Source organism: Monopterus albus, unplaced genomic scaffold, assembly GCF_001952655.1.
Source record: "Monopterus albus unplaced genomic scaffold, M_albus_1.0 scaffold49.1, whole genome shotgun sequence".
NCBI lineage: Eukaryota > Metazoa > Chordata > Actinopteri > Synbranchiformes > Synbranchidae > Monopterus > Monopterus albus.
This window is the reverse complement of record NW_018127929.1, coordinates 692,209-718,921: the sequence shown is the minus strand read 5'-3', so window position 1 is coordinate 718,921 and position 26,713 is coordinate 692,209. Positions and strand designations below refer to the sequence as shown.

The window sequence follows — 26,713 nt, the reverse complement described above, 5'->3', positions numbered from 1 at the left end:
TTATTCAACCAATGACGGTTTTGAGTGGTAGAAACGCACCATAAACCCTTAACTTAAGCATCCAAATGTGAAATACAAGTAAAAATAATCAAAAGAAATGCACTGTGGTTGCTTCCATTGAAGAGTTGTTGCTCTGTTTGCTGCTTATATCTTCAAATGAGTTGCGGTCTGCTTGAATGTAGAAAAGTGCATGCTCTGAGAGTAAGAATGTATACAACAGGCTATAGGTTGAGTCATAGCCTATTAGGTTGTACCATTTGGTTTTATCCTAATCGCTTTGACTTAGTTTTCTTATTTTTCTTAGTCTATTTTTACTCTACTTTTATTCTATTTTAGTTTCCGAAACGATATGGCATTCAATACTAGGTGAGATTTTGATTTTCTGTATGTCCTGCACATATAGTGAATTGACAATAAAAATATTTGATCTTGATCTATAGGCTATCTGTGCCTGTATCCCAGTAGAATTAACAAACGTTCTATGTCTAAAGAAAGTTGTGTGTGTGTTATTAGTAGCCTATTTGATGTATTTTTCTTTCTTTCATTTTATTTTTATTTTTTAATTTTCTTTCTTTTCTTTTCTTTTTATTTTTAATAAGTAGAACTGTAGCAGAGAAAACATACTGCAGTATGAACCATTTTTTTCTTTTTATAAAATGTTTGAACAATCATTCTTCAAAGCTGCGATTTATAGCCTGTCCAGTGGGGGCGCTGTAGCCTAACTAACCTAGACCGAAGAAGAGAGGCGGAAAGTGATGGCGGTTGGCGGTTTGTAATGACAAGCGAAAACAGCAAAGATTCTTCCAAGTTTGATTTACAGCGTTTGAACCATAGCCGGGATACATTTTTAAAAACTCTATCGGCAAAATGCAGATAACTTTGAAAACTTTACAGCAGCAGACGTTCAAAATTGACATCGATGAAGAGGAAACGGTAAGAGTTAAAGCCACGCATTTGTCAATTGGTGGTGGAGTGGGAGTTGGTTATGTCCTGGAACCGAGTGCTTCAGTTTTTGACCATTTCAAATGAGACGATTGGTAGTTAGGTATTCGTAAAAACCAAAGATCCAGTATAGGTGGTGTAACTCTTCTTCTTAATGTGAATAATGTCTGACGCCGGCCTTGAGAGAGATTTGCGTTACTTATTAATTACTGTTCATAAAAGTAGTTTGATTTGTCAGCGTTTAGCTGTAGCCCACAAGATAGGCTGAGGTGGGGAGAGATGACAGTTCAGTAACTGTAGCGGGTAATGTTTCTAAACCAGGCAGTAATGGTAAATTATCTCTGTTCATTTTCTGTTAAATGCATCAACATTGGCATGAAATTAGCGTGACAGTAGCATTTAACCCAATAACTATACTGTCTAATTGACGTTAGCAACCTAGTGCCTTTAACGTCAATAGTGTTAGCCTTAGTGTAAATGGTAAGCTAGCAGCTTTGGTGTAAAATGTGCATTTTAATAGAACTTTAGCTACATTTTGGTTATGGAAGACACTTATAATTATAATAGCCAACAGTATCATGTTTAGTCAACTCCAATTTTATGATGGTGCAGTTAACCTAGGACACCCTTTGGACTTTGTTTTAACTCGTACTCACATTGTATATCCTATAGATGGGGATAAAGGGGGGTTCATGTTATAATATTCTGCAAAACAAGTGTTGCTATCAATAAACAAGATTATCCCCCCCACAGGTGAAGACATTAAAAGAGAGAATTGAACAGGAAAAAGGAAAGGAGCTTTTTTCAGTGGCAGGACAAAAGCTGATATATGCTGGTAAGTTACAGGTGTTTGCTTTTTAATTATTGACTGAAACCAACTGTTATTGTCATTATCTATCATTATCTATCTATCATGGCCGGGTTGCAAGGGAGAGCAGACGTGTACTGCTCCTCTTGTCTGTTCTACGATTTTTCGCATCTTCTACATTTTCATACAGTCTAAATTGTTAAAATGTTTTGATTTAGTGGGATATAAGACTGCTGTGTTTATGTATAAAGCCAGGAACAATTTATTACCTGGTGGAATTCAAAAACTATTTAATGAAAGGGAAGGGGGATACAATTTAAGGGGTCAGTTAAATTTAAAAATTCATGCTATACGTACAACCAAAAAAAGATTTTGTATTTCCATAAGTGGGGTAAAACTATGGAATAATTTAAGTGCGGACATAAAAAATAGTAATAGAATTGACGAGTTTAAACATAAATATAAAGTGTTAACATTGTTATATTCTTTTTTTAGTATAATATGTGTGTGTGTGTAGAAGTGAATCATTTATTGCTTGCAAACCAATGATGGTAAGATGATGTCATGGGGTAGGACTGGATAAGTCTGACTTCTTCCTACTCCATTCAAGCATGTACTAGGTATAAGCAAATTGATATTGGATTAGCATTTGTTGGATATGTGTAAAATTATGTGTGTTGACATATCAACTGTCTTTACATGCTTGAAAGAATAAATAAATCAAAAATCAAATCAAATCATTTGACCAGTTTTCTCCATTCATTGATTGTCTGCTCTATGAATGTCAGAAAATAGTCACCAAAAAAAAAGAGAAAATCATAGCTTCCTAAATCCCAACATGACGTTTTCAGGTTGCTTGTTTTGTCTGACCAACTGTCCAAAACCAAAAGATAAGTTTATTGTTACATTGGACAAAAAGCAGCTAATTATAACCAATGAGAAATTGGAACTGGGGAAAGTTTGGAATGCTTGCTTAATAATTGACTTAAGTGCTTAATCTGTTTGTAAAATAGTTTATTTTTCTGTAAGCCAAGTTATCTAGTTTTAGTCCTCCTTAAACCCTCCTGTTTCTAATAATTTCTCTTCTCCTTCCTGTGTAGTCTGTGTACACAGGCTTGATGTTCAGTTATTTACTTTGAAAAGTACATAACACATTTAGAAATTTCTGTTTATTTACTGGGTGTTAATGTGATTGCTGCAGCACTTTACACTGTTCGGTTTGCATCATGCTGCATTTGTGATTCTGATGTTGAGGTCTTCTGGCAGACTGTGCAAAACTCACTCAGACCATCAAGCACATTGTTTATCGTTTATTTCCATGGTTGAAAATGATGTTTACAGTGGTTTTTCCAATGTGTTCTCCTGAATAACCTTACACACCAGCATTCTCCTGATTCATACTGGGGTCCAGGCATATCTTGTCTGCATGTTGTGATCTGTATAGATGCAGAGTCTCTGAGTCTGTTGTAGGAGTTCATATGGTTCTGAGGTATTGGATGTAATGTACAGTGCACATAAAGCATAAAGTGGGCCTACATTAAAGTGATTTAACTACTTCAAATGATTGACAGCTTAATGATGAGAAAATATATTCTTCATCACAGCATTCCCTTAATGGAGAAGGGAGAGTGATTCTTGAAGTTTTCTGGCCAAAAGGTTAGGTAGTGTTTTACAGCTTCTCTTCATAACTCAGTGTTTAAAAAAGTTCTCCACACTGACATATAATTGAAACTGCTGACTACTGTTTATTCCATTGGTGGGTTTCCTGTGGCTCCTTTGCTTGCACTGCTGTGCAGTTCCAGGGTTTTTGTGGAGCACAGTGGTATTTTTGACAGCTGGCTTAATGTGAGTAAACTAACAGATGTTGGAAATGGATTGAGCTCAGTAATTACTCTGTCAATTAAATCCTGTCATGGTCCCCATCCTGTTTGACTCTGGATCATCTCCAGTTTTATTTACCAACAAAACTGATGTAAATTAGCCTTTAACAGCATCAGAAACACAGGAACTGCTCTGGTGCCAACAAGAAGGTGCTGCAGAGAGTGGTGTTGGCTGCCCTGTAGAACATTCGCAGCAGCCTCCCTTCCATTAAGGACATTTACATCAATAGGTGCAGGAGCAGTGTGGTCTGCATTATGGGGGACCCCACCCATTCAGCCCATGAGCTGTTTGATCACTTCCCTTCAGGCAAGAAGCTGCAGAGCATTAAGACCAGAACAACTAGGCTCCAACGCAGCTTCTACCCAGAGGCTGTAAGATTGGAAAACTCTAAGCTTCGCTGATTCACCTTAGACTGTTCTGCCTTGCTGGATATGCTGCTCTGCTCTGTTTCTTAACATGCTGCTTTTGATGTTTAATATGCTGCTCCATTTTTCTTACTCCTGTTACTATTATGGACAATTTATTATATGTTTTAGTAGGGGTATTAAACAGACTTGAGTATTGTAGATTTTTGGATTATTGCTGTACTCAGGATCAGCAGCGTGAGTATAGCTGCTGTTTATTGGTTTAGAGTTGAGCCACCAGAATGAGCCTTTAAATGACCTTCTTTGAGTCAGATGTTGCTCAGGCCTTTGCTTTCCTTTCAATCGTGTCAAACATTTTATTGTTGTGCAAATGTTCTTGCATAACATGTACTGGACATGTTGTGAATGGAGTCGCTTTCATTTATTTGTCACAATGTGGCTGTATCATACATGTCTACAACGCTCCGCCACCCCTCACAATGCAAACCCTTGCATATAAACACAGCAGAGGGTTGCATTTTACCGCACTCGGTCTCAACGCCCACTTGTACTTGCAGTGCTGTAAAAAGGTTAACAGTACTGCTAATAATATACAATGACCTGCAGTACACTTAGCTGCACTGTCTTCAATTGTGTTCAAAAAAAGCACACACTTTAAAGCTATATTATGGGCTTGTTTTCTCAAATGATTTTAATCTCCTGTTTGTAGCAAAAAATCTTACAAAGAACATGTCTGTCAGACACATGAAAAGAATCAGATATATGCCCCAGTTTCTGCTTGCAAATAATGAAACATGCAAAAATCGCTTGCAGGTTATTTTGTAGGTACTGCATATCTATATTATGACCTGTTTGATCTTTTTAAAGTGGTTTCTCAGTCACATATGGCACTGTGCAAAATTAAGCACTTTAGATATTTAGATTCTTATCCATCACGCAGTAGCATCCAGAGAGGCATCTGATTGGTCCCATAGTCATTTCACAGCATGACAGCCGTGCAAAACATGCAGTCAGTCACGAAGGACTATCATATGATATGGCCCCCAGAGAGCCCTGATCTCCACATCACAGTGTCAGTGTGGGAGTACAAAGAGAGACAGAGACATTCTAAATCCACAAAAAACTATTGCAAGATCTTTGAATCAACCTACCTGCCGAGTAACCTGAGAAACTGCACAAGTGGTCTGGCAAATTATGGTAACATGAGGTAGGGGTGAGATTTAAGTTTTTTTCTGTTTTTATTGCACTTTGTATAAAGTTAATTGAGAAATAAATACAGTTCAGGGCATTATTTTTTTAAAGCATCCTCACATTACTTTTAGAGCCTAAAATGTTTTTGCACAGTACTGTAAGAACACAAAACAAAAGCAGTGCTTTACAATATAATAAAAAGAACAGGATGTGGTGATAAAAGCCTTTGATTCAGTGATCCAGTATAATCTACTTTTACATGCCTGCCTGTTTTTGAGTTCAGGTATATAACTGTGGCTCATTTTTCTGTTTCTTTTCAGGTAAAATCCTCAATGATGACACAGCCCTCAAAGAATACAAAATCAATGAGAAGAACTTTGTGGTCATCATGGTGACAAAGGTACAGGAATTTACAGATTTTATGATTTTTAATGTGTGTGCACATGCAATAAGTGTGAGCTAATTCTGAACTATGGCTAGGTTTTGTATCTTTCTTTTTCCAGTGCCTACTACTTGTGTCTGTCTGTGTGATCATTGCTGGGTCAGTGTTGTCCATGCCTGGCTCTGGTTTACTCCTGCATATTACAATACAATAACTTGTTCTAGACAAAGATAATCTTTAGTTGTGTTCCTAGCTGCACCAGGCAGGGAACAACATGTATTGGTCCCTTTCCCTCAATGATGGCTGTTGATTTGAAACTGCATTTTGGGCTAGTATTTTGCTCATAATTTGTAAATATAACACCAGTATATTATAGAAAATATAGTACAGATAATGGGGAGAAGGCTTTCATTTTTCATGTGATGGCATTTATATATTTAAAAAAATATATATCTTGCAGCCTAAAATAGACTCAGCTGCACCTCAGCCTTCATCTAGCACATCAACTCCCAGCACTACAGCTCCCGCAGCACCTCCCACCTCAGTGCCCAGCTCGGACAGCTTGTCGGGGCGTGCCTTTCCAGACGACAAACCAGAGGAAAAAGAATCTTCCATTGCTGAGCCAGCGCCCCCTCCTGCCGGGTAAAGATGGGTAGATGTTTGTCTTGAACTATCTCTCTAATTTCAGCGCATCTTTGAGTAGTGATGTGCATGTCACTCCTCACCCCAGGTCTGTTTTCTCTCTCATAGAAGCTCCGAGGGGTCAGCAAACACAAATCTCATTGATGAGGCAGTTTCAACTTTAGGTAAGTTGCATTTGTAAACTTCATTTGTAGGTCAGTGGCTCAGCCAAAACACAATCCATCAGTTCTGTATGGCCACATGCTCTGGCCTTTACAAATACTGCTTTGCTCAGAGTAAATCCTGCAAGTTTTAGTTTTGATTACTTCTTGTGCTATTGGTGTGAATTTTCAGCATTTGAAGCAGGTTCTTTACTTTTGAGACACAGCAGAGAAATTCATCTTTATGTATTCTAACCCCTAAAATTGTCCTCTGTTATGTATAAAATGTATTCCACTGATAGTGTTTTGTCACAGTATTACATTTAGTTATGTTTTCCTTGCTGTGTAAGCATTCTGCCTCTTCCAGTTTGGTGACAGTAGAACCATGTTGTGTTTGTTTTAAGATCGGTAATTTCTACTTCTCTGGCAGCGCTCGGAAGTTGACACCTACATCTGTAAGCAAATGACTAGTGCAGTTTTATTGTACAGAACCTGACCTTAAGTTGCAGATGTCATTAACAATGAGGATGTGATTGGGCTTAATTTTTCTGAAATGACTATGTATATAATTACAGCACTGTACCTGAGGAAAGGGGAAAAAAAAAAACTCTTTAGACCCACCACTGAAAAGCATATGCTGTCTTGGTGTTTGTCACTTTAGTTACAGGCCCATCATATGACGCCATGGTGAACGAGATGATGCTGATGGGTTACGAGAGAGAGCAGGTGGTAGCAGCTCTGAGAGCAAGCTTCAATAACCCAGACAGAGCTGTGGAGTACCTGCTCACAGTAAGAACAGCTATAGAAAATAACTCACTGCGACACCCTAGCTTGTTTTACATGTGAGACATTTTTGTGTAATTGTATTTCATGACTTTTCCTACAGGGCATCCCAGGGAGAGAGCGGGGCCATGCAACAGGACCTGATGTGGGGGCGTCACCAGTGAGCGGCGCTCCAGCTGCACCCACAGGTGGCGTTAGTGTCCCCACCGCCACTGGCTCTTCATCAAGTGCTGGGGGAGGTAAATGGCCTATACTGGCAACATACTCCAGCAGCCTCAGTGGCCAAATGTTCTTTTAGTATTCGCTCTCTTCTTGGTGTTTACACTTTCTGACTCATACTTTATTTTCTCAGTCAATCCCTTGAGTTTCCTAAGAAATCAGCCCCAGTTCCACATGATGCGACAGCTGATCCAGCAGAATGCCGCCCTGCTTCCTGCCTTGCTGCAGGAGATAGGAAGGGAAAACCCAGAGCTGTTGCAGGTGAAGTACTGACATGGCTTAGTCTGTTATAAAAATGTTTTAGGTGTGGATGTATTGCTGGAGCCTTGATGTAGTACTAGTTAAAAGGTTCAACCGGCACATGTCATTAAAAAGGGACATGCCACTCATTTTACACTTTACTTTTGCAGTTTTTTTTTCCTTGAAACTTGCACTGATCAGGCATAACATTATGACCACCTGTGCATCTGTATACACTTCAATGCAACACCTTTGCACTTGTTTATGAAGCTCAAAATATTTGTTTTTGGCAAGATTGTCAAATGTATAGATCCAATTATATGTCCATTATTGAGGTCATAGTTTAAAGGTGGTGTTGTACTGGACTACATTATATTCACAAGTGTTTTTAATATTCTGACCCTCATTTATGTCAGTGTGAAGGACAAAAAAGACACCTCTGAACATAATGTAGTCCAGTGCAACACCACCTTTAAACTATGACCTCAATAATGGAATAATTCTGTTAAAGCCAAACCTCACAGGTGGCCATAATGCTATGTCTGATCGGTGCAAGTCTCAACCGAAGTCACTGTATAAACTGGAGGTGTGAGGTTTGGGAAAACCAGGCATTTAGGAGATAGGTTAATCTAATGAAAGATAGTGTTGGATCTAGCCCATACAGTCAGACTAATAGTCACACCTCAGTTGTCCATTTACCACTGTAGGAGATTAGCAATCATCAAGAGCAGTTCATCCAGATGCTGAACGAACCCAATCCAGAACCAGTGCCAGCAGGTGGCGGAGGTACAGCAGGAGGAGCCAGAGGGATGGGAGGTAATACACCTGGTGGAAGTCACGCGAACTATATCCAGGTCACACCACAGGAGAAAGAGGCCATTGAGAGGGTGAGGAAAAATATATTGCATCACTGTGACTTACCTCCTTAAGTCCAGATATGAGTGCTGCTTTATTGGAAGTGCCTGGAATCTCATGCACAACTGCAGTGTCACCAAGCTCACTTTTATTCTTCACGAGTGGTGAACATGCAGCACAAATTGTCCTTTCTTTTTAATATGTTTGGCTAATCTGCAGTTCTTCTTCCTTTCAGCTAAAAGCTTTAGGATTTCCAGAGGGACTTGTTATACAAGCCTACTTTGCTTGTGAGAAGAACGAGAACTTGGCCGCCAACTTCCTTTTACAACAGAACTTTGACGATGATTGAGAGCCTTTCTCTTTTTATTGCCGATGTTGAATATGCATACAACAAGCCTTTTCCAGAAAAAGAGTTGCTTCCATATTCATCTAACACTGGATCATTATCACAAAGGCTTGTTTGTGATGGAACACTTAAAGTACAATTATTTTGCATCAAAAAAAAAAAATCGTGCTTTTTTTTATAATTCTGTTAAAGCCAATGTAAATCTTGATTTACAATGTAGTATGTTTCATATTTTAACTGTGGGTGATTCAGGGTAAATCAGAGGTCATGACAGTATTTGTTATATTTTTTTCACGTTGACAAGTAATGGAGACTTGAAAAAAAATGTATCGCACTGATTCTGTTAACCTATAGTTAGTTAGGTAGTTCCAAAGACTCATTTTTACAGGAAAAAAAAATAAAGTTTAAGATAAAAGCAGTGTTTTTTTTATGCCAGTACCTTTGACAAGCAACTGCTCTGGACCCAAGTAGGCATGGGCTACACAAGGCCTGTGCGTGTCCCATGACATGTCTGGAAGCTGGAATCCTGCCCCTGCAAGAGAACACAGCAAATAACTTAATGTACTGGTGTATGTAGCCTAATGTGCAGTCACATTGTGTTCATTACACCAAATGTATTTGCCCGTTTACAGAGTAAACACCTTGTCAGCTTCAGAAAGACTTGCTGTGTGCATCTCCCTGGCACCTCAGCGTACATTGACAGCACTATCCCAACAACAGGAATCAAAGTCAGATCTGTGCATTAACAATCTGCCTAGGGAGTGACCTCAGTAGCAGTCATTGCTTTACATACACAGCAGTGTCACCAAGCAGAGGATTTTTAAACTGCTCCAGAACTGTTACAGCTGATAGGTGGAGAAAGTGTTGGGTAGCTTGTGAATTTTCCAGAGACCAATAAAGTCGTGATTATATTGAAAATTTTGCATTACTCTGGTTCTGAAAAGCAAAAGGGTAAAAAAGCATATTTACCTCTAAAACATAGTGAAGTCAAAGTATGAAGTAGAAAAAAATGAAAGTACTCCAGTACTTATACCTCAGTTGTACTTAGTTTCCACCACCTGACTTCAGACACATTGTAAAAGCCATGTGCTGTCTGATCTGTCCAACCTCCATCTGCCCCACACACCCACTCAAAGAAAATGATACACACACACACACACACACTAGGATCTTTCTCACACAACTTAGCCATCAGACGCAAATTACCAGCCAAATCAAAACGTGGTTTTGCTGCTGGCAGGGAGGGAAAATATTACTTTAACAGTCTGTAGGAATCAGGCTGTCTTAAATTAAATTTCAGCCGATATTCTTCGAGCTCAAGCTTTAAGTTCTGTGGTACTACAATTCCCCCGACTGTAACAAAACCAACTCCTGCTGCGCAAAGAAGGACCCGGCGTTTGACCCAGTCACACCTGAAACAGGTGATTTAACGAGAATGTAGTTAATCTTTAAAATATAAATAAAAAAAAACACCTTCACTGATTGACCTTCAAATGTGGCCAACATCCGGGTCAAAATGATCAGCGATATTTAACCATTTTGTTGCATCTTACTGATCCAAAAGTTCTTTTGTCGGAGCTTTAAAAGTCTTATAGACTCACCATAACTACTAAAAGGACAGGCCGAGCCAACAGAAAACCAATCAGTGATTATACAAACCACAATGACGCGCAGTTACACACCTATTTCAGACTATACAGACACGCAAATACACAACTCTCACTAGTTTTGTCGCCAAACGAATTACAAAGGGAACCTGTTATACAGCCTAAACAGAGAATGCGCAATGCATAAACGACACCTGCAAGAATATACAAGAAAAAAATAAAACTCACCACAGTAAATGAATAAACAACATATATACTTAGCACCCGTGTAGCCTCTAACCCCTTCCACACACTCTGCATACACAATATTAACACACCAGAGGCTAATGCCACTGATTACACCTTCATTCATTAATTACAAACCCCGCCCACTAATTTAGGGATGAAGACGCTACTACAAACTTACAATCAGCGTCACCATGACTCTTTCAACCAACTCATCTCAAAAGGCACAATCTCAAATAAAACAGCCAAGCAGGTTTTCCATACTGTACCTCACAGAACAGCTGGAAGGAGCCTGGAACCGTCACAGCCCGGCTGTGACTGTGGCAAGGATGGGTGACACACACACACACACAGGAGAAATATGCCAATAACTAATTTAGTTTTCTGAACACAAAACCAACTAATATTGCAAAGTAGATATGTTGGGAAAGGTCTGTAAGATCAGTAGTGAGAATGTACATGTGCATTGGGTGTTGTGTTGTAACAAAAAGGAAAACAAATAAAAACACCACATACCATGACGCCTGATGAGGACAGAGCCCAGGACTGGCAGCTGCTCTGGCAGGGGACACACCCATGGTGTGTCTCATGATTGGAAGGTGAAGTCCCGCCCCTGCCAACACACCACAGCAGGCAGGGATGCAGGCAGGGGGCCCTCACAAAGAGTAACTTAATAGCAAATACACTTTTTGGTGTTTGTATGTAATGTGTACAGTCATGTTATTGTGTTCATTAGGCCAGATGTATTTGCCTGTTTACAGAGCAAACGCAGTAATTCTGTTCCCAGCACCACAGGGTCAAAATTCTGATACTCCCTGTTACATCGTACCTCTGAAATACAGGCCAACAAAAATGAACACTAAACTGAACTGAACTGATAATGTATACATGTGGCTACACATGTAAAATACTCACAGTAGTACTCACAGTAGCTTTAAGGTACTCAGGTCTGTACAGACAATGTTTTCATATGTGTGTCTTGTTTGACACTGCTCCATTAGAAATACAAAATGATGACAAAAAGCCTAGTGTGCTTAAAACTGAATCAACCTACAGGGGGCAATGTAGACCACAACATGTTTCTGAAAATGAACAGCATCGACATCGAGTTCTATTGTCCAGCCTGAAGATGTGTACCACCACATATGTCAATATCTGAAACAATGTTTGATATAAGTAGACTTTGGCTCCTAAAGGCAGCTGAATTGTTAGACTTCAGGTCACTGGCCTTTTATGAATACATGGTGGTTTCACTTTAAATATGGGCTCTTATTTAAGTTGAACATTTTGCATTTCACAGCTAATTTTTAAACTCTTGGTTAATTGAATGACACGCCTTGCCAGGTGCTATGATGTCAGATGGTATAGAGCAGGGTTAGCAATCAGATCCTTTGGGAATGAGTTTTAAATACTGCTTACTGGGTCAAAAAGGAGTGCCATCATTTTTTTATTTTTATTTTCTTACACAGCAGTCACTGTCCATTAATGATGATGTTCTTTAATTTTGTTTAAATAAATGTGGAATTATTACAAAATTTATTTGCAGTAAATGTGCATGAAAGTAGGCGTAAATGAGGATTAGAATGATGCTGAGTGAACCAACTTTCCTTTGGGTTTTTATTTGCCATTGTATAATATTTTTGTTGTATACCGGTATTATCATATTGCCATGTAATCGTTCTGTGACAAAATAAATAAAGTAGGTACATAGACTGCATAATTATACAGGAGAAACACATCCTGACACCATCTCACTGTGGCATCTCTGTGGGTTTTATTGAGAGAGCTCATATCAGATTTGGTGTCACCCTTAAATGTGAGCCAGTAACTCAGTTGTCCTCCCCATTCTTCCCACTGACGGGTGGAAAGAGAACCCCATGGAAACAGGACATTGTAGGAGTGTATTTCTTTGAAAATCTGTTTAATGGCAACATTGTGTTAGTTTGCCTGCGGCAATCTCACTATTGTCAGGGGGATATTGTGTGTGAGTTGATTGTGAGGTGTTGCTGCCATTAAATGTGCTTCTCCATTACACTACCAGGGAATTCTACAATTACTATTTAAACATAATGACATGCATCTCATTCTGTAATGTGCCTTGTGTCGTTTACTTTACGGCATCAAAATGTTTTGCTTTCAATTATAGTAATGTAGATATGACAGGAGGTCGTGATTTTCTTATTTCAAATACATTTTATTTTTTTATACTGCAAAGTACAAAACAATAACAAAGAAATTTTATTTACAAATGTACAAAAATTAAGATTATATTACACATTTAAGCTATAAACAAAGATTTTTTGTTCAGAGTTATCCATTCAATACAAAAATATGAACATCTCATAAATTATTGCACTTTGCTACTGCAGTGCATTGAAGATTGCCATCACCATTTAAAAAGTGAAGTGCTCACCTGATTTAAGTCTGATTGTGGAAGAGAGGTTTCCGAGAAACACGCAAACAACCGTGTGGCAGTTTTTCATGCTTTTCACCCATTTGGTATGTTTTCCTTAATCTTTGGTACCTTTTCTTTTAAAAAGAACTTTCTTCAGACTCACTGAGCACCATTCTGTATAAATTAACATTGTACCTGAAATTAATGGCATTGCAGGTGAAATGTGTATATAAATATAGATATTTATTAATACAGTATTCTGAACAGTGTGTAGTTGTTAACAGAGCCTTTAATGGCGTCTTGCTGTTAGAAGGCCTCTGGAGATGTTTGCCTGTTGCTCCTGTTTCCCTGACAAACATACATTTCCAGTTTAAAATTGTTGGCACCTGGTCCTCCAAGTTTTGTCGGTTAAATAGGACAAATTCCAGTTTGGTCCCTTTCATGAAAGTTCGCAACCCTGACTGAGAGGTCTCGTCGAGTTGCCTGCACAGTGTGCAAAGATGGGATCAGTCTTGAAAGAAATTCTAGGCTCTTGAGAGAGTAATGCTCTTTTTGCCATGAACACCACAGCTTGTCTTGTTGCTTGACAATGGCCTGAAGGCAAATTATGGTTTTAAAAAGTGTAGCTCAAGTTTGTTCAGGGTTCAGCTAACATTTTTTGGAGCCTTCATCCATTGCCGTCCAGTCTGGTCCTCCTAACAGGTCTCATAAGTGTCTCTTCATATGTAGAGCAAGGTGGTCTGACCTCGAGAAGGCCCGGTCACATTTCTGACACTGAAATGGCCGGTGCCCTGTGTGTTTCCTGTAGTGGCGCGTGAGCTCGTCTGAACGTGCAAACTTCCAACCACAGCCCTCCCAGTCACAGTGGTAAGGCTTCTCCCCTTAGATGGGAACACAAACATGGAGCAGTTAGTGCTGGCCCTGAGGTTAAACTGGCCCAGCCTTCCCCCACCTCCTGGAGAAAAGAGGTCCATCCTGTCCTGCAGCTAGCGCATAAAGGCCAAGCTTATTTGGCCCTGGTTTGTATTTGAGCAGGGATCATTATCAACCTGTTCCACCACACCTGCTATAACAGCTCCCATACCCCATCCCCCATCCACCTGACACAGTAATTCAATGTGCCGGTGCATTGTTGTTTTTATTTTAATAACTGGCTCTAAACAATAAAAACAGTATAAAGGTGCTGAAATTGCAGCTCTCCTGAATAAAATGATGAAAAACACACAAAGCTATTTGTATATGATATACATTAACCCAAACAAATGGCAGAAAAAAATAAAACTGTGGCACATTACAGTTACATACCTGTGTGTGTGCGGTGATGCGCTTTGAGGTGGGAGCTCTTTGTGTAGGTTTTCCCACAGCCGACATAGTCACACGTGTGTGTGGCGACTCTCTTCCTAGGCCAGGAGCGTCTACCACGTTTAGGCTTTGGCTCCTCTGGCAAGCAGTCTCCGCTAGAAATCATGAGGGACTCTGTGGGGTCAAACAATCACAGTCAACATCACTTTAAGGGGTTAACAAATAACAACTATAAAGAAAAATAATCATCAGAGGCTGCCCGTGGTCATAAGCTCACAGACAGTTACTGTATATTTGACTGTGAATGGCAGATCATGTTGCAATGCTAAAGAGAGCTCTCACATCAGACAACAAAGCTAACATAAAAATGGTAGAATACAGCTTATTTAAAATGTTTTTTTTCTGTTGTCAGCTTTTAAATGCCTTAGAAAACATTGGGTTTCTTCAATGGTACAATCAATAAGGATATCATTAAAGCCTTAAGATCATATAAGCTCTGTTTTAAGTCTGTTTGACATGTGTAAGCATTTTGGGGGGGGGGGGGCTAAGGGATAAAATGCTTAATAGTGAGAAATGTACTCTAACCTTGGTACTGCATGGATGATGACTGAGGGTAGGAGGTGAAGCCCTGTGGGGAGCTATGGTGGTATCCCTGGGGAGGCAGAGGGATCTGAGTGTGGGGATGCCCCAGCACCTGGTGCTCCCGGCTCAGCGGATGGTCTGGGGAGAGGGAAGAGGATGAGGATAACCTGTCGCCCGTCATGGGCCGTCCTCCACCAGGGAACCCATGTAGATCCAAGTGGCTGGGGCGCTGCTGTTGCTGGCTCCCTTGGCCCTGGGAATTTACGCCAGGGCAGAGGGAGCCCATGTGTAGATCCATGGGCTGTGAGATGGTGCAGTTACTGGGGTTCTCCTGCTTTATCCTGTGGCAGGTAAAGGACGGTGAGGCACGTGAAGAAGCTGGGTCTGATGGGGCGTTAACACAGGCCTTGCTTATGTTCACGCCTTGGCAGTATTCTCCCATGTCCACTGTTGTCTTGACAACAAACTTGCCATGAAGGCTGGTTGGGTGGAGGTATGCCGGGTCCAGTTCGGGTCTCATGAGCTCTGCCACAAAGCCTCCTGAGGGTGAAACATCACTGATATCTGGGATGGTATAAAGCAGCTCACTGGCAGTGCCCTGAGGTGAGGGGAGAGGGTAAGATGAGGAGAAAGAGCCGGGTGAAGGAGACAAGGTCTGAGCAGAGCTGCATGCCATGGCCTCATCCTGCTGCTGCTGCTGCTGCTGTTGTTGCTGCTGCTGCTGCTGCTGAAGAATTGAATTAGACAGAATAAAGTCGTAGTCTAAGTCCAGGTCTGGCTCTGTATCTTTCTTGGACATGCTGGCACTTGTGGCGCTGGTGGCAGTGGGACGGTCTGGGTCAGGGCAGTTGCTTCCGGTTGGCACACTGGGTCTCTTAAGGTGGGACAATTCCTCTTTCCATCTCTAGAGGAACATTACCGAGACATTCATAACTATACTAGAAAAACCTGTCTCTTTGTGTCATGTTATTAAGTGTAAGCTAATGCTTCAAGGAGAGAGGAATGTGGATCTGTAATGCAGAATCATTATTATGACAGCTCAGCTACAGAGTTAAGTCTGGTGTAACAGGCATCTTCGGCGCAGAGCACTTCCTAGAATACAGATTTGTCTTGTTTCTCATGAAACGAAGTAGGGAAGCACTAGGAATGAATTACAGTAGTAACACTATTCTCTGATTAATAAACAGTGATTGAGTGACCACAGTGCCATGCTCGGAGGACGTTCCTATGGAGGTCCATATGGAGCCTACTGAACAACCCAGTATAACCAATGATTCTGCTGGTGCACCAGGTTTTCACTGGAGTTGTGCAGTAGTCTCCGTGTTCGCTGAAAGCCTACTGAAGTCGCCTATGTAAACTGGTGCACGCCCCAGTAGTGACAAGCCCTGACTGTGCACATAATAACGACTACAGAAACACTGCAAATAACATGCACTGGCTTTACAACTTTCTGGCAGATTATTTGGTGCCCGTGGGTGTTTGGCATGCATTAAGAAATGACCACATGCTACTCACTAAATTGGCACTTCCTACGGATTTACTCTTGACGTTTGGGCCGCTGGCAAACGTGGATATGGATGGCAGAAGTGTCCCACCTAATGCCATCTCGACGTCATTTGGAGGCTGCCTGAAATTAAAGAAAAATAACTGTAAATCCCTGCAGAGTGTTCCTGGAACAGCGACTGTAGCCTGTTACAATCCACAAGTAGATGTTCATCTGTCAAATGCTGTTATTAAAAGTTTCAGGAGCTGCACACCTCACCAATGAGAAGTGGGAGTCCTCTCGGTTGTTCTTCGGCGTGGCGACTGACTGCACTGGCTTTTGGCTAAATATCCCCAGGTTTAAAGTGTCTGCTACGCGTCGCGGGTTATACTATGCTCCAGGGCATGCTGCCTGCCCGCGGGCGGCCCCGTTTTTTTCTGGCGCCCGGCCGCTGGCGCGCCCGGGAGAAGCAGCCGGACTGGCTGGTTATTAACGCTAAAGCAGTTTTGGACTGGAAGACGGAGAAGCGACGGACGGGGGAATCCCACGCGCCTGTTGCCATGCAGGGACCGGCAGTGTGAAGTGAGAAAACCGCGTGAGAGGTATCCTTAAATCACTGGAGCGGGACACGCCTTCGTTGCTCGGAAACAAGCGCGGAAAAACATTAGCGCGGGGGAGGGAGCACATGGGGGGCAGGGAACTGTGAGAGATTGAAAGAGCGAGAGGTTTGTTTGTATTCATAGCAACGGTACCTATCCTTACTGCCTTGGTTGCTGTGAAATATGGATGAAGACGCGCATCTTGTCAGACTGACTGACATGGGAATAAGAGTACCTTTTAATGGAGTATATCTGGAGGGTAACCCGCAGGCACGGGCATCACCTGGACGGTCAAACGCTTACCTTAGTATACCCAGTTGCTTCAGTGGCGGAAGACCTATGGCCAACTATTCAGATATTTTGCTTAACTAAAAATACCAATAAAACAATGTAACAAAAATACTCTTTTTTTTGGAACCCTATATAAGTAAGAGCATGGCCACACAAAACTCAGGAGAAGCACTGGGGCAAAATTTTCTTTGGGGGCCCCTATTGACCCCCCCTCCCCCCAGCACCGTAGTGCAGAAGTTCTTAATTGATTAGTTGATTGACAGAAAATTAATTTGAACCATTTTTGGTTATTTTTAAGAATATGTGCCAAAAATGTAGTAGCAGCTTCTCAAATGTGAATTTGCTACTTTCCCTAGTTTCCCATGATAGTAAGAAGCATATTTGACTACTAGTCAAACAACATAGCAATGTGAATATGTTAACTTGGGCCTCAGGGAATAACTTTTGGGCATTTTCTATACAGGAATCAGTCAGTTATTAAAGAAAATACTTGTCAAATGAATTGATAATGAACATAATTACTGGTTACAACCTTACAGAACTTCTAGAATGGAATCACAACCTTGCCTGAGGTTTTCTGTGTTAATTAAAAGATTAAAAGACACAAAGGAAAATAAGGAAGTGGTATTGTAAAAACATAACTTTATAATATAAATTAAAACAATTAAAGATCATAAAAGTAAACTGTGATACAGAGTCCCTGGGGAATGGAGTTCATCATAGCTGATGTTGTACTTCAGTGGTCCAAATTTCTTTTATGTAGCTCTAAATGATACAGAGTAAAAGCCCCAGATTCAGGGGCCTCAAATCCCCAAGTGCATTTGGGGCCCCTGAGCAGTTGTCCACATTGTCCAGTTGATAATCTGGGCACTTTTATACACTTATGTATTTAGTTTGGTCCAGTGGGTCCCAACATATCAGATCCCTCCTAAGGTTGACAAGTTGAAACCGAGGGTTCGTGAGATGAATAACCAAAGAAAAAATAAGAAAAAACAAAGTTCTTGGTTTTTTAATTTGTATTGATAATAGTACAGTTTGTTTGTGTGTGTGTGTGTGTGTGTGTGTGTGTTAGACTTTGGTGATGTATTGGATAATCTTACTTATAGTGTCTTGGCCTAAAACAGGTATTTGATTTATGATGAGACCCCAGTCAAACACTTTTTTACAGAACAGGTTGGAAAATGCTGGTTTAATCTTTAAAATGTATTACATTAACCTAAACAGTAACTAGTAACTCTAGTAGTATAAATAAAGTATATACAGTATTTACCCCTAGAATATATTGAAGTTGTAAGTTGCATAAAATGGAAATACCTAGGTATAAGTAACTTATAATTGCTCCACCTGTTTTCAAATATATAAGTGCATTTATCAACAGTGATAACATATACACTACAAAGATTTTACCAAATAAATGTTCTGTAATTATTTATCCAGAGTATTATGGGAACTCCTAATTCAGTTTAAATTATATCTCTGGATAATAGGAGCAGTAAGCCTAGAAGGCATGCCTGCACTTGCAAAGCAAAATTTAATTTTGGCTGTGCTTTGTTTGTTTTGCTGTACTTTCAAAATTTGTGACAGTGAGTTATTTTTTTCAGGCAGTATAAGTAGCTTGTATATCTAAATTTTACAGACAGATGTATAATGCTATACTGCATATGAATATGCACATACTAGATTCACAGTTCTCAACAACAATTAGTCTTAACTGAAAAACATCCATAACTGAATTTTGATATAAATATCAGACTGATGTGATTTATAGAGAATACAGTTTTGTCTATACTTAGATAAAAAAAAACAACAGATGTTTGGGACAATGTTACTTGGGACAAGTAACATTAATTAGGCTTATTTTTATTAAACTATCTTTAGTGGCTTACTTTACAAATTACACTATTGCAAAAAAAAAAATAAAATAAAAAGAAATGATAACACTAGTCTAGAAAATACTCTATGGGGGGAAAAAGACCTTACCTGGGACCATTAAACTGCTGAGAACACTTTGTTGTTGAGTTTGAATTGAGTTCAGGCAGTCTTTGCAAAAGCAAACAAAGCACTTCCCACTGATCCTGCTGCATCAGGATCTTGTCTGTAAGGCATGTCAACAAACATGCCATCACGCCAACAGAACACATCCACAGTTGGTGTCTTCATTCAGAGTTTTATATTGCATGAATTGGGTTGGGCAAACAAGGACTGGAGGAAAATATAAACTACAATGACATGCAAATTTTGTAAACAGAATACATATCCTGTTGGGCAACCTTTGATTTATTGTCTGGTATAATAACAGTGAGACACTAATCCAAACAATATATACTTATGCTATTGCCTGTTGAGGAATGATGGTTTTATTAGACCACACTGTTTGCACTACATCTCTTGCTTTTGAATACCATTTCTACAGTAGGTAGGAAGACAATGGGAGCTATATATCATTATAGCCATCTTCTTCATGGTGGGTTTTAAAAATTATCCTTTGACAGTGGAGGTGCTTTACATCATAGTACTGGCAGAAAGGGGAGGAATAGAGAAAACAGATAAAGGAAGAGAAGATGACATGACTGTGCTTTTCCTAAAACAATAACATAATGGTGACTGAGTAACTCACACTACACACTGTTCAAATATGTGTGTTAGTGCAACTTAACATACTTAGCATTAGCTGAGAGCTGTGAATAAGAAAGACTGAGCTCCATGCAACACCCTGCACAAATAATGATTTTAAGTGTAACATAATTCCAGATATTGACATTATGTTAAAGGCACTTGTGACTCCAAGAGCAGGATAAGGATAGACTGTGGTAATGTTATTGTATCAGTACTAACCTGACCATTCAGAGGTGTAATATTTTCCAGTCATTAACTTCAAAAAGTGTCCTGATAATGTGGTTTCTCTGTGTTCTTATCAGCATGGATTAAGCGTGGATGTCATGACACCTACCTAAAGAAACAGGTGTGCTGACACTAATCTCACAATGTTTTTAAAATATCCACAGTACGGTGACATCAGCTGTGGCTATTTTAATATTTAAATGGAGATAGTTGATTTAAGAATCCTGCTAAGCAAGTTTGAACACTGATAATATGCAAATAAATATGCAAATTGAGCATGACTTGCCAAATACAGTGGGTACGGAAAGTATTCAGACCCCCTTAAAGTTTTCACTCTTTGTTATATTGCAGCCATATGCTAAAATCATCCATCCATCCATCCATTTTCCTCCGCTTATCCGGGACCGGGTCACGGGGGCAGCAGTCTAAGCAAAGATGCCCAGACTTCCCTTTTTCCAGACACTTCCTCCAGCTCCTCCGGGGGAATGCGTCCACTATACTACTATATTCCTATAAATATGTGTGTCAGGCAACAACTAGGTATATATATAATGTAAATGAATACACTAAAATAGCTGATTATTTATTTTGATAAACTAAAAAACTGTGTTATTGTTTGTGTTACCAATTCTCAAAATCTGGACTGTTGTTTTTAACTATTCCTCTGAACACTGGAGAAAAACGGCACAGATTGGATGGTTCTGCCCACCTAATCCCCACTGAACTGTGTGATATTCAGCAGGTGTGTGGGGGGGAAAGAAGGCTTAGATCTTCAGAGTGTTATGTGAGGTGATTCTGTAATGTCTGTTAGCCTGTCCTTGTTTCTTAACAGACTAGTTATGGGTTGCAATATGATTCAAAATGCATGTCAGACTCATGTCTAGTTCAGATTCAGATTTAAGACAAGGCTTTACAATGCACCACAGCTGCTCTAGTTGATTTTTTTTATAGTATCAGTAGATCGAATGACTGCAAACCGTGCAAGGTTGCTCATAATGACAGATCCATAGAGAATTGTTATCTTATCTCTGCAGTTCTCACACAGCATTTTAGCATCTTTCAGCTCAGTGTTTTAATTTTATGGCCCCTGTTTTGGTTTCACTGCACTTATCAACCTGCTTCTAGCTGCAACAAGCAGCTGTTGTCAGTGAAATGACTTAAAAAATTACCTCTAGGCTACCTGCCCAGCAACAAACCAGCACTCAGCCAAAGGCTGGAATTGGCTGGTTAGTATGTTGAAGTAGTGATCTATTTAGATATTTTCCAGGGGTCATTTCAGAGCAAAACTACAAGACAAGGAGAGTAAATACTAGACATGTATTTGTCAGGGTGAGGCACAAATCAATGCTGACATTGCCCTATGTGTGCTGGACATATAAATTGACATGTTAAGTTCAATTCAATATTATTAGTATATCACAACAAGTCATTTCAGGACACTTTAAAAAGTAAGGCCTAGACCTTACCATTATTACTATAATTATAGAAGAAAAACCCAACAATTCCGCCTTGAGAGAGCACTTGGCAACAGTGGGGAAGAAAAACTCCCTTTAACAGAAGAAACCTCCGACAGACCTCAGCTCTTGGTGGGCGGCCTTCTGCCTCGACCGGTTGGGGTGGGTGGATAGAGGAGAGAGAAAAGAAAAGAAAAGCATCAAGACACAACAAGCAAACACTGGTCAGGTTGATGTGGCCGGTGACTGCTCATCAGAATCATAGGGCTCTGGAGCCCAGGACACCTGAATAAATGTACAGGCAGAGAGAGAGGACACATTAAGGGAGAGAAAAGACACAGATAATGGCATGACTGTCACTATGACTGGGTGGGATAGATTAATTTAGACTGACATATTCTTCCTGCTGTAACCAGGTTTCAGTAAGTCACAATAAATCAATGTAATGTTCACTTATCAAATCATTCACTAAAAGAGAACAAGACAAGGTTCAAGGTTTCTTTATTGTCATTACATGTTATCACATGGAACAAAATGTGTACCCAGGACCAGCAGCGTGCGCTAAGCAATCCTCGAGAAACCAATAAATTGAGCACCCCTACTAAAACATATAGTAAATAATTTGTAATAGTAACAGGAGTTAAAAAATGAAGCAGCTTGCAGAGCACATTATCAACCAGCAAGGCAGAGCAGCCTAAGGTGCATCAGTGAGGCTTAGAATTAACCAGTCTTACAGCCTCTGGGTAGAAGCTGAGTTGGAGCCTAGCGAGAGAGATCTGATATTTAATAGTCCACATTTGATTATCCTGTTACTTTGTTCTATAAGAGGAGTACTCTTAATTTTAATTAGGTTTGTACAAACAATTCCTCTTGAGCTGATTTTTGATTTATATAATTTAGGTGGTCGGGGGGCAGACACAGTCTCTATGGGGTACTGGGAGTTTTGGTAGCTGCAAAGAGACAGCAGAGAGGCATGTAAGACTGCGACCCTGCGTCCTGGACTCAACTCTGGGTTGTCATAATTTAGGTTGTAAAACAAACTCGTCCAGATTTCTAGATAAGAGAGCCGCACCACCCAAAGTGGGATGGATGCCATCTCTACTAATCAGACCAGGTTTTCCCCAAAATGTTTTCCAATTGTCTATGAAGCCCACGTTATTTTCAGGATATTTGTTTCAAGCTATGACTCTTATGAACTGTCACCCAGTCACCTGGGTGAGCTCCCGGCTGCTCAGGAAGCACTGGGGACGGCAATCTTGGGCTGAGCTATTTGGGCCTGGCAAGCTGGGCTGTTTTCCATGGTGTGGCGCTGCACTTCCAATTCAGTAAGCTTCGCCTACAATGCTGCCAGCATCTGGCATTTATTACAAGTACCATTATACCTAAAGGAGGCAGAGGAATAACTGAACATGTGACACTCTGAGCAAGAGAAAGAAGGAGAGGAACAGTGGGAGGCCATTGCTCTCAACTAAACTACTAGCTTCGAGGTTAGCTGCCCTAAACTACTAAGTTAAATTTGGAAATTAGCAATAAACTCTGTAACACACGTCCTTAAGTAGTGCCGGCGTATGATGTGACTCAAAAATTAGCTGATGTTCAAATAAACCTAAAAATTGGGGAGCTTAATCCTTAAACAATCTGGTAGCAAACACAACACAAGACATGCACAGTAAACCGGAAGTGAATGTGAATACCCGGAAATAGAGTGAAAGACTGGAAATAGAGCAAAACAGCTAGTTTGGCTTTGTCTACAAGTAAAAGTTCACTAATTAACATTTTATGAATCATTTGTTTAATCCAAGCAAAAGTATACAAAAGACAAGTTCTCAGGTGGGTTTGTTGTTGTTTCTGTACTTCAAAAACAAATAAGCTCATTTTCCAAAAGGTTGAACTACTCCTTTAAGGTATGGGAACAAGGACTAGTACAGGTAATGGCTTAGGTTGGACAGCAGCAACTTGTCAATAACAACAATGAATGAAGTGTCCTCCCAAACTGTGCAACACAAGCATGGGTGCACTGAGTGTCATCCTTTTTGTGTGTGTGTTTCGATGAAAATTGCCTTTACTCTATGAATTGTTATGTCACTTTCAAGCATGGCCAAGCATAAAACCCAATTTCCAAGAAAAGTTGGGACACTGTGTAATAGGTAAATAAACATATGTTGCAGTGATTTATCAATTATTTAAAAACTTGTATTTAATTGAAAATAGTACAAAGACATCATACCAAATGTTGAAACAGAAATGTTATTGTTTTTTGAAAAGTTGGGACAGGAACATGTTTACCACTGTGTTGCATCAGCTCTACTTTTAACAACACTCTGCAAATACACTCCTTTCAAGTATTTTGGCTTTTCCTTTTCGGTGTGCATGTGACCGATGTCCCTGAGTCAAGATCCCTCTCCTGGAAGGCACCCAAATGAATATGAGTACCAGCGGATCATAACTCCAGATATTGAGGTTTTCTATGCTCTCTTCCAGATGCTGTTCAGTAATTAAAAAATAGTTTTCATTCTTTCCTTAATTCTTGAAAACCGAGTCAAGCTTTTCTGATTCTCAGGGCTTTCTTCCATACCACTTCACATTAGCTCTAATGCAATTATATATGTGCAGTAGGAACATTCTGTCTGTTTTGTCATCCAGTGCAAAACTAATGAGCCTTTGAACAGCTCAGCCAACAAAGCACCAACTGTAGGTCTGATAATTGTGTCCTCTGGCACTGCAGTTTTTAAGATTTAGACAGCAATGTTTTAAGTTTAGAGTCATGTTTCACTATCTCGGATTGCATTAGAAGACCTCGCTTGTGCTGCAAAAAAGAGTTCTGCTTAAAAAAGCTATTTGCACTAAAATGTGCCACTGCAGCTAACATTATTTTTGCCTTAATATCTGAATTCAAGATGTCCCCTAGGACCATAAACTATCACTCAGTTAATGTCATGAAAAACAACATATATAACATAAAAATAAGGTTGCACGTAATGATTACTTTTATTATTAATTAACCTTTAGCCTAGGAAATAGTGAAAAAATGTCCCATAGTAATTTCTCAGTGTGCAGGGTGATGCCTTGTTTTGTCTGGACATTAATCCAAAATTAAAAGATCTGTAATTAATAATGATATTAAACAGAGATTAGAACAGAAAAAAGCAGCAAACTGTGAAATGTGAGAAGCCAGAAGCAGTGAAAGTTTAAAACTTTGCTTGATTAATGACTGACAATTAATCGATTATGAAAACAGATGCAGATTCATTCTCTGTCAGTAAGCTAATCAATTCATCATTTCATTCTATAAGCTACTACAAGTTAGGAAAACTAAATTTGATTCAGATCATAGTTGGCTGCATCTTCAACTGTACATCTGTAACTAAAACAGAAACTTTCAGGTAACAGAAAACATTTACAGTACATTACAAATTATGTGGATAGACTTGAACATCAAATATGTGCCCATTTATAGAAGTGTCTGAGATCAGGAGTGTTCACCTGGAATGATTAACTACATTCACTTGACTTTTTCAATTAAATGAACCATAGGCACTTTGTGCTCTAAAAACACCTGATGGTTCCAGAGCTGGTATTCAGCTCACCACAGGTTTTAGATCCAGACCTGCTATTGTGGTCCAGACATTCACCAACAAGTAGAGCCCATATAAATCACCACAATGACAGACAGTGGTGAGTTTTACTACAAAACAGTTCTGTATTTGTTTTTTATACCTGGCTGGTTGATAGTTCTGCTGTGTGATAGCATTCATATGGATGATGTCTGAGTCAGTGGGGGCTGTTTGGATAATCCCAACCAAACCTGTATAGTTAGACAGAGCTGTGGTCATGTCATATAATTTAGTGGTGAGCTTTTCGGAAAATGTGGTTGGGGTATTGGGTGGTGGTCGTGGTCATGCTGCAGGGCTTGTATAAAGTGAAATGGGTTTAGAAGAGGAAGCAGAAAGAGGGAGAAGTCCTCAAAAAACAGACTGAAAGGGGGGACAGAGCTCCTGCCGGGCGGCAGGCTGTCCAGCCTTTGCCTGCCCTGGGATTCCTCGGCAACCTTTAAATATGCCAGTTATTTTTAACCAGCAACGTAATAGAGCCCAGCGCCGGCCCCCTTGCTTACAGTATTTTCTGTCTATCAGGAGGGGAAATGGGAGGGGAGCCATGCTTCCTGGTCACGTGAGGCTGCTCAGGCAGCCAAACAAGAGACATATAACAGGGGAAGAGGGGAAAGGCAAACGAAGAGAGGAGAGAGAGAGCTTGGTTGGCTACCTCATACCCAAACACCAGCCCACATATTCACTCAGCACCTCCTTTCTCCAAAGTTTAACCCCCTCAGCTGGCCAGATGAAGCAGTCTGTTTTAATCATGTTCGCAGACGTCAGAAGCCAAAAGGCCCAGAGCAGAGATCTGTGTTCGTGAGCTGCGGAGGAAATGAGAGTGTGGGTACAGCACATCAGCAGACAGAGCTATGGGGGGAGGGCCCTCTGACGTAAGGTCAGGGACCCGCCAGGATTAGAAGCCTCTAAAAAGGCCTGGGACTGGACTGCCAGAGCTGGAGAGAATGTGTTTTTCTCTCTGTCTGACATGGGAGAATCAGGGACTTCCCATGAGCTCACCTTGTTGACATACAGAAAACTTGGACTGGTTCAAGTTTGAATCCACACTATATTCACTACCAGCAAAATTAGTACCAGCCCTGCCTCATGGACCATAATGTGTGGCTGATTTCTGTTTCACATGCACAGGAGACATATGTTACTTGAATTGATTAGCATGCAGAATATGTCAGCCTTAATTTAACTTGAATAAATATTGGATGTTTGGCAAACAGATGCATATCCTTGGGTCAAAATATAGTATCGTGTGCTTGCAAACTGTTATGACCTATACTAGCCTATTTCAGACTTACTTGTCACTTCTTGTTACTGATCGTATATCTAGTTTTTTTTTTTTTTTTTTTTTAAAATTAGACATCTTTTTTTTTTTAAAAACTTACAATACATTTGTGACAATTTTAACATAAAACCTGCCTTGTTGTGTTTAACACTGGGTCAAAACAACTTATTGTCTTGGGATTTGTTTGATGACACTGTGGGTACTGGGCAAAATTAATCCAATGTTACTAGCTCTGTTTTGAGCCAGTGCT

At 40.1% G+C, this 26,713-nt stretch overlaps 2 protein-coding genes across 2 annotated transcripts in view; one reads left to right on the top strand and one right to left on the bottom strand.

Moving 5' to 3' along the window:
• The first annotated feature begins 706 nt into the window (after positions 1-706).
• Positions 707-9,327, top strand: rad23b (RAD23 homolog B, nucleotide excision repair protein). Its single transcript, XM_020600944.1, has 10 exons — positions 707-933; positions 1,696-1,777; positions 5,508-5,587; positions 6,030-6,211; positions 6,320-6,375; positions 7,013-7,140; positions 7,238-7,373; positions 7,487-7,614; positions 8,301-8,480; positions 8,684-9,327. Exons 1-10 carry the CDS (start codon positions 868-870, stop codon positions 8,795-8,797), a joined length of 1,152 nt encoding a protein of 383 aa, XP_020456600.1. The 5' UTR covers positions 707-867; the 3' UTR covers positions 8,798-9,327.
• A 3,585-nt stretch (positions 9,328-12,912) lies between these two features.
• The window catches only part of klf4 (Kruppel like factor 4), a 23,798-nt gene continuing 9,997 nt past the window's right edge, over positions 12,913-26,713 (bottom strand). The window contains exons 2-6 of the mRNA XM_020600840.1: positions 16,663-16,778; positions 16,421-16,532; positions 14,909-15,809; positions 14,327-14,497; positions 12,913-13,902 (exon numbers count right to left, since the gene is read on the bottom strand). Coding sequence (XP_020456496.1) covers positions 13,727-13,902; positions 14,327-14,497; positions 14,909-15,809; positions 16,421-16,532; positions 16,663-16,778 — 1,476 coding nt within the window. The 3' untranslated portion in view covers positions 12,913-13,726. The remainder of the gene's footprint in view (positions 13,903-14,326; positions 14,498-14,908; positions 15,810-16,420; positions 16,533-16,662; positions 16,779-26,713) is intronic.